This window comes from Rana temporaria, chromosome 10 (genome assembly GCF_905171775.1).
Source record: "Rana temporaria chromosome 10, aRanTem1.1, whole genome shotgun sequence".
Taxonomy (NCBI): domain Eukaryota; kingdom Metazoa; phylum Chordata; class Amphibia; order Anura; family Ranidae; genus Rana; species Rana temporaria.
The window spans coordinates 114,928,515-114,943,484 of record NC_053498.1 but is presented as its reverse complement, the minus strand read 5'-3'; the positions used below and the strand labels follow the sequence as shown (position 1 = coordinate 114,943,484).

At 39.9% G+C, this 14,970-nt stretch overlaps 1 protein-coding gene across 9 annotated transcripts in view; it reads right to left on the bottom strand.

Moving 5' to 3' along the window:
* Window positions 1-14,970, bottom strand: part of NCAM1 (neural cell adhesion molecule 1) — a 392,974-nt gene that overhangs the window by 75,438 nt on the left and 302,566 nt on the right. For all 9 annotated transcript variants that reach the window (XM_040326003.1, XM_040326004.1, XM_040326005.1 and 6 more), the window contains 2 exons: window positions 10,273-10,423; window positions 276-460 (listed from right to left, as the gene is read on the bottom strand). In XM_040326003.1, the coding sequence (XP_040181937.1) occupies window positions 276-460; window positions 10,273-10,423 (336 nt within the window). The remainder of the gene's footprint in view (window positions 1-275; window positions 461-10,272; window positions 10,424-14,970) is intronic.

Here is a 14,970-nt window from a genome sequence, read left to right as displayed (position 1 = left end):
ACAAAGGTGCCGTGGCTGTCTGAATACAGCAGCAGGGAATTCAGATTCCTCTCACTACGCTTTTTAGCATGTATGGGGGGAATCTGGTGAGTTCTCCTGTTCATCCTATAGAGAGAAATCTACCCGTAAATGACTAGCCGTAGTGAAATACCCAGTCAGATGATGATATCACTAGCAAGGTGATTGCTGAAGATAGCTAAGCGTTTATGTACTTATTTATTTAAGTAATTCTTGAAAAAGTGAACAAAGTAAGTGTAATTATGTTTGCTTTGCACCTCAAGGCTGCTGGCTAAAGGACTGCTGTGAATCTTGATGTTGGAGAAGTTAGAACTTGGCAGAAGTTGTCCATCCCTGAGCCAGGACACTCTTGCAGTAGGGTAGGCAAGCACCTCGCAAGTGATATTTACAGAATTTCCCTCCCAGGTGTAAACCACCACTGGACCCTTAATTTTGGGAGCATCTGAAAAAAGAAGGAAATATTTTATTATTCCAGCACTATACATACATTAAATACATGTGCATACAGTTTTTGACAATAACATATTACCAAATTCTCATCTCAAAAACAACTTAAAGTGACTGTAAAGCATGGATTTTATTTTATTTTACATGTTATACTTACCTGCTCTGTGTAATAGTTTTGCACAGAGCAGCCCTGATGCTCCTTTTCTTTGGGTCCCCCACAGCGCTCCTGGCTCCTTCCCCCCACCGAGTGCCCCCATAGCAAGTCACTTGCAATGGGGACACTCATGTAGGCTCACTTCTGAATGTGGCTCAGCCCTGTTCTCTTCTCACTGGCTGTGACTGACAACAGTGGGAGCCAATGGCTCCAACTTCTATCTCTGAGCCAATGAGGAGGGAAATGAGCAGAGAGATTCTCTGCTCTTGTGCACATCTCTGGATCGAGATCAGGGTCAGGTGAGTATAAAGGGGGGTGGGGGGAGCTGCACACAGAAGTTTTTTTTTACCTTAAAGGGGTTGTAAAGGTAAAGTCTACCTTAGTGCAGTCCTCCTTCACTTACCTCATCCATCGATTTTGCTTTTATATGTCCTTTCTTCTGAGAATTCCTCACTTCCTGTTCTTCTGTCTGTAACTCCACACAGTAATGCCGCGTATACGCGATCGGTCAAACCGATGAGAACGGTCTGATGGACCGTTTTCATCGGACCAAACCGATCGTGTGTGTGCCCCATCGGTTATTTATCCATAGGTTAAAAAAAAGAAATCTTGTTTGAAAAATCCATGCATGCTCAGAATCTGCATTCACTGTGCAGCAAATGATATCACCTGTGATGTATTTCAGTTATCTTGCAAACCTGGCCTGTCCCTGAGGACAGTGTTGATGACCACTGCTCTACAGTTTTATAAGAGAGACTAAATGTGGACTACAGGCAGTTATATTTTTCAAGACTTTGATGAAAGGTATTTTCTATTGTATGGTATTTTTTATTATTAGATTGTAAGCTCTTCTGAGCAGGGTCCTCTTAATGCTTTTGTATTTTAATTGTATTATAACTGTATTGTCTCCCTTTTGTATTGTAAAGCACTGCCTAAACTGTTGGCGCTATATAAATCCTGTATAATAATAAAAATAATGATATGGAAGAAAAGAAAAATAGAAAGTGATCATATATATTCCAACAACTGAATTTAGGGGCTATTTGATATAGTGGGCCTAGAAAAAAAGAAAATATACTAAAGCTCGGAAAACCTACAGCCTTGAGTGTTTAAACAGTTAGACAAGTGAAACATAGTTTCATAGATGTAAGGCATAGGTGACTGATAATAACAAGACCAGTCTGTGTATTAATAGAGTTATTAGCGGATTAAACTGACATTTTGTTGGTGACTGACATTTAACTTTGACTTGTAACTATCAAATGCCAAAACCTCTGCTGGCCACAGTGGTTCTGGCATTTCACAGTTTAATGGCAAGAGTCAGGATTAACACCAAGGGGAGCAAGACTTAACCCCAAAGCCAGAAAGAAGCTGAGGATCTGTATACAACTTTGGTCTTGGATACAGACTTAGTTACACCCAATGGGACCTAATCTGAACACAAGCCCAGGTACTTGCAGGTGCCAGAAATCATAAACTTTGGTGGACATAAAATATTTTACTTTTTGTGTCACAATATGTACAATATAACATCTTGCTGGCTCTAGGGTTTTAATGCTCTACAGAACCTTGAAAAAGTATTCATACCCCTTGAAATGTTCCACATTTTGTCATGTTACAACCAAAAATACTTGAGACTGGGGCAGAGTTTTACCTTCCAGCAGAACAACGACCCTAAACATACATCTGTACTGCGTCGGCCGGGCGTACGTTCGTGAATTTGCGTATCTAGCTGATTTACATTTCTAGGCGTAAATCAGCGTACACGCCCCTAGTGGCCAGCGTAAATATGCAGTTAAGATCCGACGGCGTAAGAGACTTACGCCGGTCGGATCTAATACAAATTTATGCGTAACTGATTCTAAGAATCAGGCGCATAGATACGACGGCTCGGACTCAGAGTTACGACGGCGTATCTGGGGATACGCCGGCATAACTCGTACGAGGATCCGGGCCATAGTGTTTTGCTTTTAAGCCAAAAAGTACAAATGTTGTCTCATCCAACCAGAGCACCTTCTTCCACATTGTTGTGTCCCCCACGTTCACGTCGAAAGCATTGGCTTCTTGTGGGTTAATTTGGAGCATGAGCACTTGGATACTTTCACGGACGGCGCATGCGCCGTTCGTAAAAAGCGTCATTTACGTGGGGTCACATAAAATTTACATAACACACACCCACATCTACCACATTTGAATTAGGCGGGCTTACGCCAGCCTATTTACACTACGCCACCGCAACTTTCGTTTGAGAATACGGCACTTGCCTGTAAAAGTTGCGGAGGCGTAATGTAAATAGGATACGTTACGCCCGCACAAAGATACGCGATTCTACGTGAATCCGGGCCTATGTGTGGCAGAGAACTAACACTCAACATTACCCTGAACACTCCCTCCCCACTGTGAAACATGATGGTGGCAGCATCATGTTGTGCTGATGCTTTTCTTAAGCGGGGGCAGGGAAGATGGTTAGAGTTGATGGGAAGATGGATGGAGCCATATACAGGCTGATCTTAGAAGAAAGCCTGTTAGAGTCTGCAAAATACTTGAGACTGGGGCAGAGTTTTACCTTCCAGCAGAACAACGACCCTAAACATACATCTGTACTGCGTCGGCCGGGCGTACGTTCGTGAATTTGCGTATCTAGCTGATTTACATTTCTAGGCGTAAATCAGCGTACAAGCCCCTAGCGGCCAGCGTAAATATGCAGTTAAGATCCGACGGCGTAAGAGACTTACGCCGGTCGGATCTAATACAAATTTATGCGTAACTGATTCTAAGAATCAGGCGCATAGATACGACGGCTCGGACTCAGAGTTACAACGGCGTATCTGGGGATACGCCGGCATAACTCGTACGAGGATCCGGGCCATAGTGTTTTGCTTTTAAGCCAAAAAGTACAAATGTTGTCTCATCCAACCAGAGCACCTTCTTCCACATTGTTGTGTCCCCCACGTTCACGTCGAAAGCATTGGCTTCTTGTGGGTTAATTTGGAGCATGAGCACTTGGATACTTTCACGGACGGCGCATGCGCCGTTCGTAAAAAGCGTCATTTACGTGGGGTCACATAAAATTTACATAACACACACCCACATCTACCACATTTGAATTAGGCGGGCTTACTCCAGCCTATTTACACTACGCCACCGCAACTTTCGTTTGATAATACGGCACTTGCCTGTAAAAGTTGCGGAGGCGTAATGTAAATAGGATACGTTATGCCCGCACAAAGATACGCAATTCTACGTGAATCCTGGCCTATGTGTGGCAGAGAACTAACACTCAACATTACCCTGAACACTCCCTCCCCACTGTGAAACATGATGGTGGTAGCATCATGTTGTGCTGATGCTTTTCTTAAGCGGGGGCAGGGAAGATACAGGCTGATCTTAGAAGAAAGCCTGTTAGAGTCTGCAAAATACTTGAGACTGGGGCAGAGTTTTACCTTCCAGCAGAACAACGACCCTAAACATACAGCCGGAGCTACAATGGAATGGTTTAGATCAAAGCATATGCATGTGTTAGAATGGCCCAGTCAAATTCTAGACCTAAATCCACTTGAGAATCTATGGCAAGACTTGAAAATTTCTGCTCACAGATGCTCTCCATCCAATCTGACAGAGCTTGAGCTATGGGCAAAATTGCAACTGTCTAGATGTGCAAAGCTGGTAGAGACATACAGAAAAAGACTTGCAGCTGTAATTGCAGCGAAAGCCGATTCTACAAAGTTTTGACTCAGGGGGGCTGAATACAAATGCACGCCACACTTTTCACATATTTGTAAAAAGGTTTGGAAATCATTTATCATTTTCCTTTCACTTCACAATTATGTGGCACTTTGTGTTGGTCTATCACATAAAATCCCAATAAAATACATTTACGTTTTTGGTTGTAATATGACAAAATGTGGAAACATGTCAAGGGGTATAACTACTTTTTTTAAGGCACTGTATATTTATTAAAACATTTTAGGAGTTACCGTAGGTGTTTAAAAAGTTAGGTGTTTAAACATTCAGAACTTCAGACTTCAGAAGACGTCTATAAGAAAAGTAAAACTCTTTTGTCTATGAAGGTCAGGCAGTTATAAAAAAACATTAGGAAATTTAGCTAGCTCCTTCTGCAGTAATTAGAACCATGAGTTACTTTCACAAAATCAGACAAATTATTTTACATAGAGGTTTATTGCTGATAAGGATTTTGATGTCAGCATCACCAAAGGAATATAAATCAAATTTCCTAAGACAAAAAGGAATAAGTTAATTTTGCAATAACATATGCCCAATGAATATGTCCAGATGCCGGGTCCTGTCAACTGTACGAGTGATAAATATGGGACTGCAGACAGATTAAATAATTTTCTTTCTACCACAAGACTAGATTAGGTTTAGAGGCTGATTGATGTCATTAAAATAACTACAGAGCTAAGTTGATTCCTTATGTTTAACTAGATGTGTGCTACAAAGAGAAAAATGCTACTGTATCTGTGTGTGGAGAGAAAGGGGAGCTGGGTGTATTAAGGTCCATACACACAATCTGACTTTTTGACAACAAACTTCAAAATGAGCAGGTTTTTCAAAAAATCCGACCGTGTGTACAATCCATCGGACAAACTTTTTCGGTTTTCATCGGACAAAAGTTCGCTCTGCAAACAGACAAACTTTCTGGCAACAAAAGTCCTATGGTGCAAAGTCCTGCTGTGTGTACAGAAATCAATCGGACTTAAGTTCAAAGTACAAACACTCATGCCTAGAACCAATGTAAAAGATCAGACAACAATACAGAAGTTGACCAAAGGGTGGCGGAAAAGAGCTGAAAAACGATGTGATTTTGGGAAAGTTTGCTGCCATGTGTATGCATACCAAGTTCATGGCCAACGCCCTTCGAACAAAAATCCACAGAGAAGTTTGTTTGAAGTCCGAATGTGTGTTCTGGATATGATATGTGCTTTGTGTGGTGAGTTCACACACACACACACACACACAATAAAGTGCACACACTTTCTTTTTCCAACTAGGAGCAGCCTTGTCTTTGGTGCATATTTTGCAGAGTTCTCAAGATGTGGGTTGTTTGCAGAGTTATCTGTGGGCTTGACATATTCTGGGCTATACCTGACCACAAAGTCTGTATGCCAACAAGGGGACCTGGCTCCATGTGCTCTCTGTCTGGTGTTTCGGGCCTATTGGCAACTAGGCCCGATGTACTTATCGAACATGACACAACACTACTGTCCACCCAGAGAGCTTCGTTCAACTGACACCCTGTTAGCGATTATTCAACCTAGTCACTCAGCTTCAAAGGGTGGCCGCCAGCTCCAAACACTGGGGAATTCTCTTTGGAACCAGCTCCCTCATCAGCTCCGAGCATCCTCCTCCTTGATGGCCTTCCGTAAAGGCTTGAAAACACTGCTTTTTTCACAAGCCTACAGATAGACACTTGGCCATCCAAGCTTTTAGCAGGACGCTGCCTTAATCCCAGGATGCGGTCCATGGTCAGGGAGTAGGGATAGGCTCCTTGTGTCCTGCCCCCCCCCCCCTCTCCTCGTTTTATATTTCTGTTTACTTTTTGCTTGTTCACCTCTTTCACTTAGATGTCCTAGTCTCTTCTCTTAGCTCCTGGGAATTGGATACATTTAATGCACAACCCACAGTGACTGCACATTAAACCTTTTTTTGTTGCCTTTCCTATTAAACATAAATTCACAATTTACTCTGCACATCCCCCTATTCCCCCAATCACTGTGAACATTTACTGTTTTTGTAGACTCTTCAGTCAATGTAGTTTAACTGTTTATTAGGCACTTTCCATTCATCATCCTTACTTTTTTGTTTGTATACAGTACTTAAAATAATAACCCTCAGCATGTTTACCTTGTTTTAAAAAAACATAGACTTGGGATTAAAGGAGAAGTACAGCCAAAGCTTGTTTGGCTGTTCTCCTGTGAATCACAGGAGTGCAGTTTGTTCTCCGCTCCTGTGACCCATTTTCCCCAAACTTCTCTTTTAAAGTAGAACTATATTTTTTTAAATTTTATATAAAGTAAGGGAGGATTATAACACCTGCTGTTTTTTTGCCATTGGTGTCCCATTGGGGAGATTTACCTTCCCTTCCTGTTCCAAAGCCAAAACAGGAAGTAAGAGGAAATACCTGCAAATTAACTGCTTGCCAATCAGCGCACGACTATATACTTGGCAGCATGGCACGGACAGGCAGTAGGACGTATATATACGTCCACTTTAAGATCGTGCAAGCTCCGTGAGCCCGACCACGGGTCCCGCGGACTCGATCGCCATGGGGATCCCACGATTGCCTAGCGATGAGAAAGAACAGGGAGATGCTGATGTAAACAAGCATCACCCTGCTCTGCCTAGTGACAATGACAGTGATCACCGCTTCCTGTAATCGGAGCCCATCCCCTCTACAGTAAAAATCACTCACTAGGGCACACTTAACCCCTACAGCGCCACCTAGTAGTTAACCACTTCACTGCCAGTGTCATTTTCACAGTAAACAGTGCATTTTATAGCACTGTTCGCTGTAGAAATTACAATGGTCCCAAAAATGTGTCAAAAGTGTCCGATGCGTTTGCCATAAAATCGCAGTCATGATAAAAATCGCTGATCTCCACTATTACTAGTAAAACAATTATTATTAATAAAAATTCCATAAAACTATCTCCTATTTTGTAGACGCTATAACTTTTGCGAAAACCGATCAATAAACTTATTGCAATTTTTTTTACCAAAAGTATGTCGAAGAATACATATCGGCCTAAACTGAGGAAATTTATTTTTTATATATATATTTTTTGGGGTTATTTATTATAGCAAAAAGTAAAAAATATTACATTTTTTTTAAGATTGACGCTCTATTTTTATTTATAACGTAGGTGATCAAATACTCCCAAAAGAAAGCTCTATTTGTGGGAAAAAAAGGACGTCAATTTTGTTTGGGAGCCACGTCGCACGACCAGCAAAATGGTTTGGGGCTGAAGTGCATAAGGGAATCCATTTGGGACTGCAAGGCCACCAGTGTACCCATTGAAATATTTCCCCTCTATTATTTTTCTAATGACAATTCAAAATGTAGGATTTTTCTTTACTTTCACTTTCAATATTAATAGCAAATAGGACAAATAGAGAGGGTAAATCTATCTAGTGGGGGCACAGACAGCAATACAAATTGACAGATGTTCTAATCCCTCTTCACTCTATCCAAAACTAAAGAAAAAGTTTTGTCTTTAGTTATACTTGAAGGAGAAACCAGGTGCGACTTTGGCTTGTTCCACATACAACCAAAGTGAGGTGAAAGTTGCTAGCTAATTTGGCACATGGCATGTATATGCTTTAGCCAGGACCATTGTAAATATGCCTCTCAGTGAGAAAAGATAACCATCCCAGGAGCACATATTACACGTGCAATGTTATAACAGAAACAAATTGGATGAAGGTTAAATGAATATAGAAACATATAAACCACCTGGCTGTGTGTTTACTTCAACAAAAATAAACTAAATGACTATACTTATATGTCAAAGTGATATATGCTAATGTATTTTCTCAAATGATAAATCATTACACAGAAAGGAGTCCGTGGTGTTTTGTGAAGTTGTTGCTGATGACATATAGCATCAAAGTTCAGAAAATAAAATTATATAAAGAAAAGCTGAGCTTGTACAGTCATTGTAAGCACAGGTCTAATTTCAAACAGATGTTAACATTGTTTTCTAATGGGACAGTCTGCAATTATAGACTGTTTGCTATTAGGTATGGACTTTTCCAGCTGTACAATCACCCAATTAAACATTACAATGCATTCTGTTGGAATTTTTCATTTTTTTAATCTTCTGACTCACAAGGGGCTTTGAGCCAAAACCTGCACACGCTTTCTGTCAACAGCCAGTTGGAAACACATTACTCATCCTTCTTGTGGCCATGGGCAACATTTTGTTAGCACAGCAATTACTGTCTATTTACTTGATGCTGAATGATCCCAATAAAAGAATATGTTGCATAGAATGAAAGAATGCCACTACACACACTAAAAAACTATTAACTAGCCTCTCATTTGGATGAAAATCTAGCAGAAAAAAACACTAACATGATAACCCAAGCATCTCCACACTCTCCTCAACTCTGGTATGGCAAATAATATATTTCTGGTACAACATGATGAAGCAATTTCCCTAGAAACAATGGAATCATCAAGGAATTACATTCTGAGCTTTTCTTAACATGTGCAGAGTTTTAATGACCTTTAAACCAGAGTCAAGGTCACCGAAAAGGTCTACAGGAAAAAACAGAAATAGTCAAAGGATCCAGATGCCAATTTGTAGCAGAATTTGGGTTAGCAGAACATACAGCATTTTATTTTTAGACCCTTGTATTGCTGGACTCAATGTTGCTTGGTAGTTTTTTATGGGAATACCTAGTAAATGTGTTTCCTTGTGCTTTTATACAGGCAGCTTTACACTGGGAAAAAATGCACCCCATGTTCATCTCTGTCTACTATAGTGGTGATCAACTTTCTTGATATGGGGGGCGTCTGACATCACCAAAGGGCCACTTACAATATTAATTGAATGTAATGCTATAGAAAGATGTTAAAGACTCCAGACATATGATAGGAGATGAGAAAAGACTATAGACATGCTACAATAAATGGCCAGAGACTGCAGACCTGCTACAGCAATTGTTAGATACTGGGGACATGCTTCAGGAGAAAGTCATAGACTGGAGACAAAAAAACATAAGACTACTTATAATAAAATCCCTTTACAAACCAACTCTTCCACATTTGTGCCAACCTATTTGACTACTGGAAGCTGGCAAAAATAATATTTTCCTTCTTGAGTAAGCGTCTAAGTTCCAAAGAGCTGAAGAATAGCAACAGGGGGTCTACATCTTTAAATAGAAGAGGTTACAAAAAGGACCCATTATATAAGAGATAAACACTAACTAAATGTACTTATAGACAGGCACATTGTTTTTATATGCACAATTATCCCCATCGTGATTTTTATCTGACTTTGTACTGTTAGGCCCCGTACACACGACCAGTTTCCTCGACAGAATTCAGCTTCCGACCGAGTTTCTGGCTGAATTCTGCCGAGGAAACTGGTCGTGTATACACTTTCGGCCGAGGAAGCCGACGAGGAGCTCGGCGAGGAAATAGAGAACATGTTCTCTATTTCCTCGTTGTTCTATGGGAGCTCTCGTCCCGCCGAGCTCCTCGGCGGCTTCAGGGCTGAACTGGCCGAGGAACTCGATGTGTTTGGCACGTCGAGTTCCTCGGCCGTGTGTACGAGGCCTAAGTGTATGCAAAGGCAAGATAGGAATATGGCATGATAAATGCACAAAAAAAGTAAAACACAAAAGATGGATACATTTAGTATTGTTCAGTACTTGGCAAACACTATAGAGATGTTCATGTGTATACTCAAGAAGAATTTACTTTGCAGTTTATACATGTAAAAAGAGTTAAACATAGTAAATGGATACGTTTAATTGTTCAGTAACTGGCAAATGCTATAGAGTTGTTTATGTGTAGGGAAGAGTTGAGAAGAGTTATTTCTTGGCTCGGCAAAGAAATAATTTGTGCATATATTTTAGGAGTACAAATTCTCATTAATATACATTAATTAAAATGAAAAACTTACACTGAACTTCAAAGTACATGGCTTGTGTGTCTTGTCCAATGGTGTTACTAGCAATGCAAAAATACTCGCCGGCATCGGTGTACTGGATGTCCTTAAGAGTGAGAGAGGACATCCTGATATGTCCCTGTACCACTATTCGTCCATCAAAAGTCTGCAAGGAGAAGAAGCGTGTTAGCATACCTAAAGCATCCTCACTTAGAGTTAAAACTGCTACGATGGAAAATATTGTATTTGATAAACCCAAAAGTTGATGTACCCAAGACTACAGTCAGTCTCTGAATTTTAGGAGGTGGACTTGTCAATGCACATTGTGCACATGTTTTGCTTTCGGTCCAATACTATATTTTAATGGCTGTTGATGCATGGGGTTGTTGATTCTTTCAGCTTAAACAACTACCTAAACATATTCAACATTTAACCTACGATTTCAAATGACTAGTATAGTCCTACTTTTGTAGGTTGCATTTTTTTGGAAGAGTACCTATCAGCCTAATAGAATGTAGACCCAAAGCCACCTGTTTTCACCCAGACCTAAGGATCAACACCATTGCTAAGCTCCACCTTAAAACTGAATCTGCACCATACTAATATCCAATAGTGTGATAAGAGCATCATCCCACATTGCTGAAGATGCACCTAAATGCTCTGTAACAATAAATACAAAGCAGCCTTAGAAAAGCCAGTGCTAACATTTTAGGAAAGGGAAGTACCGTATTTATCGGCGTATAACACGCGCCAGCGTATAACACACACCCCAATTTAAGAGGGAAGTTTCAGAAAAAAAGTTTTTTTTAATAAACCACTTTGAAGCATGTATCTGAGCATCAATGCAGCCTGATCTGTGCCCATCTGCAGTCTCAATGCAGCCTGATCTGTGCCCATCTGCAGCCTCAATGCAGCCAGATCTGTGTCCATCTGCAGCTTTAGTGCAGCCTGATCTGTGCCCATCTGCAACATTGCTCCTCACTGCAGCCTGATTAGTGCCCATCTGCAGCCTATACATTTACCAAAATGCCCTGCCTGTTCAGTGCCCATCTGCAGTCTTACCTTTCATCAGATCATCCCTGCTGTCTCCGAGGGAAGAGGGGGAGCGAGCGCCACTGAATTACATAGAGCCGCGATCTCCTTCCTGTGTACCCGGCGCTCCGTCACTCACAGCCACGCCTCCTGCCCCTGCTCAGATGATAGACAGTACAGTGGTCCAATGCAGAGCCAGGAGGCGTGGCTGTGCGTGACGGAGTGACGGATACACAGGAAGGAGATCACGGCTCTATGTAATTCAGCTGCGCTCTCACCTCTTCACTCAGACAGCATGGATCGGCGTATAACACGCACACGCGATTTTCCCCTGATTTTAGGGGGAGAAAAAAGTGCATGTTATAGCCGATAAACACGGTAATCATGGTGTCAAATGTGGTTACCTCATCATAAATCCAGATACTTATCATTACAATATAAGTGGACTTACCATAAAAATATTTTAGGAGGCCTAAGATACACTTCATAATTGTTCTGCAAGACTTATTTAGCCCTCTAAACATATCCAAACCCAATAGCAAAAATATTATATTTCAGCATAACAGACAATAAATGTGGTGGCTGCATTCATTGTCTTTTTTTTTCCGTTTTTTATAAATATATTTATTAAGGTTTTTCATACAAAAGTAGAAAAAAAGAATGTCATGGACAAGCGATTTATGTCAGTGAAGGCATCACAACATATAACAAAGCTTTCACAGAGCCGAAAAAAAGAACAGTAATAAACAGACTCACAGCATTACTTAAAGTCAGAAAACATTCGTAAGATATTGAAAAACTAAGTATCTGGCCAAACATAGATACCTAACCAAGAGATCCACCAAATAAGTATCTTGGAAGTGGAGTGAAAGTGGGTAGACATTCTAACTGGATAGGGGAATACAGACTATTAAGGTTATTGACAAATGCACTTTCCTTTATTTTTACCTGGTGATATGACCAGTAAGCCTGTTCTTAAATTGTTTCACACTGACAGAGATGCTTACAATGGTCAGCTTTATGTAATTCCTTTTTTCCAAAAGAAAAAAAATATGTGCTTTAAACATTTAAAAAGTGTTAGCTGGCGTTCAGCTTTATTTGTTAGTAAAGTCAATATACATTTGCTAGTGTATCTAACACTGCCCTTTACACAGTTTAAAAATGATGTGGTCCAGGAGTTGCTCAGTAAGTCCTCCCTAAAGTGTAGCTACCATAAGACAAAAAGGGTGCGACTGGCCAGATCAGCAGGTGAAAAAAAAAGGAAAAAAATGAATGCAGCCATCACATGTAAGGATTGGTAAACCGCAATATATTACATTTTTGTTTTTGGATTTAGATATACTTTACGTTTTCATAAATTGTAGGTAGTGTTCTAAGCAGGAGGTGAGGAATGGGGGCACCTGTTCTTGTGTGAACTCTCTAAAATGGGAATTGATTTCCTCTCATTCCCTGCTGCATCTTAAAAACACGCCTAAACCTTGTGGACAGCCTTCCCAGAAGAGTTGAAGCTGTTATAGCTGCAAAGGGTGGGCCAACTCAATATTAAACCCTACAGACTAAGACTGGGATGCCATTAAAGTTAATTTGGGGCAGGTGTCCCAATAATGGCAATACAGTGTGTGTGTGTGTGTATTTATATGTATATATGTATATATATATATATATATATATATATATATATATATATATAGATATATATAGATATATATATATATATATATATATAGATATATACACACACGTCTGGAAGTGGTAGTGGAGTACATTTAACTGACTGACACGAGATTTTGTTATTTTAATGCATTTTGAAAGAGTATAGTCGTGGCTTGGAAAATGTATGAAGAGTTTGCTAAACTTATAGTGCCTTGAAAAAAGTATTTACACCCCTTCAAATGTTCCACATTGTGTCATGTTACAACCAAAAACATAAATGTATTTTATTGGGATTGTATGTGATAGACCAACACAAAGTGGCATATAATTGTGAAGTGGGAGGAAAATTATAAATGGATTTAAATTTTCTTTTACAAATAAAAATGTGAAAAGTGTGGTGTACATTTGTATTCAGCCCCCCGAGTCAATACTTTGTAGAACCACCTTTTGCTGCAATTACAGCTGCAAGACTTTTGGGGACGTCTCTACCAGCTTTGCACATCTAGAGAGTAAAATTTTTGCCCATTCTTTCTTGCAAAATAGCTCAATCTCTGTCAGATTGGATGGAAAGCATCTGTAAACAGCAATTTTTAAGTCTTGCCACAGATTCTCACTTGGATTTAGGTCTGGACTTTGACTGGGCCATTTTAACACATGAAAATGCTTTGATCTAACCCATTCCATTGTAGCTCTGGCTGTATGTTTAGGGTCTTTGTCCCTCTGGAAGGTGAACTTCCACCCCAGTCTCAGTCTTGTGCCATACTCTTTGCATTTTCCCATGATGGATTAAAAAGTGCTCCGTGAGAAGTTCAAAGCTTGGGATATTAGTTTATAACCTAACTCTGCTTTAAACGTCTCCACAACTTTATCACTGACCTGTCTGGTGTGTTCCTTGGCCTTCATGATGCTGTTTGTCCACTAAGGGCTTCACACAGGAGCTGAATTTATACTGAGATTAAATTATACACAGGTGGACTCTATTTATCAAGTAGGTGACTTCTGAAGGCAATTGGTACCACTAGATTAAGATTTTAGTTAGGGGTATCAGGGTAAAGAGGGCTAAATACAAATGCACACCACACTTTGTAGATATCTATTTGTAAAAAAAAAAAATTGAAAACAATTTATCATTTTTTCTTCCACTGCACAATTATGTGCCACTTTGTGTTGGTCTATCACAAAAAAAAACAATAACATACATTTACGTTTTTGGTTGTAACATGACAAAATGTGGAATATTTCAAGAGTTATGAATACTTTTTCAGGTCACTGTACATGAAAAAGAAAGGTGGCATATTGAATTGATATGTAAACCAGCTGTTATGTGGCTTCCAAAGAAACAAACAGTTGGTGTACTGTATATAGAAATAAACATAGCTAGGTAAAAATCTAGAGACACTCATCTGAACAGTATTTGCTTGTTGTAACACATAATCATTATGTTCTAATGTCATGTGGGGCAATATCTACTTTTACAGCCCAACTAGACTTTATATAGTTCATTACTGCAGTCCATAAAAGCTTAGGGCCACAAAGGCCCATATGATCGATGTCCTGCCTAATTAAGACAAAGAAGGTAAAATGTGCTTACGCCTGGTCAGCCTTTTTCTTCTCTGTAACCTACTTCAATTACAGCGTACTTGCACCATAAAGGTGCTATCAACAGGCAAATGACTGTAAACAGTTTGGCAATCTAATCTAATTATATCTCAGACTAATGTGCTGTAACCATTCTGAAATAGAAAGTGATTGCAAATTACATTTTTATGGGCTCCTAAATTGGGGAGTAATTGACAGTCATATGTTCTGTTTCCTTTAAGCCTTTCCTGTCCTTACAGCAGGTAATTTTGACAAAATCTTGCTGAAGGCTCATTACAGTGGTGCACTACACACTGCATTAGCACTTTTTTCAATTACAAAATGTCTCCAATGAAACAGAAAAGCAAAATCCCTTGTGTTTTGTGTCTGACTTCCTTAAGCTGAAATTAAAAATAGTGGAGTCTATAGCATCCATGGTAGTTCATTGCT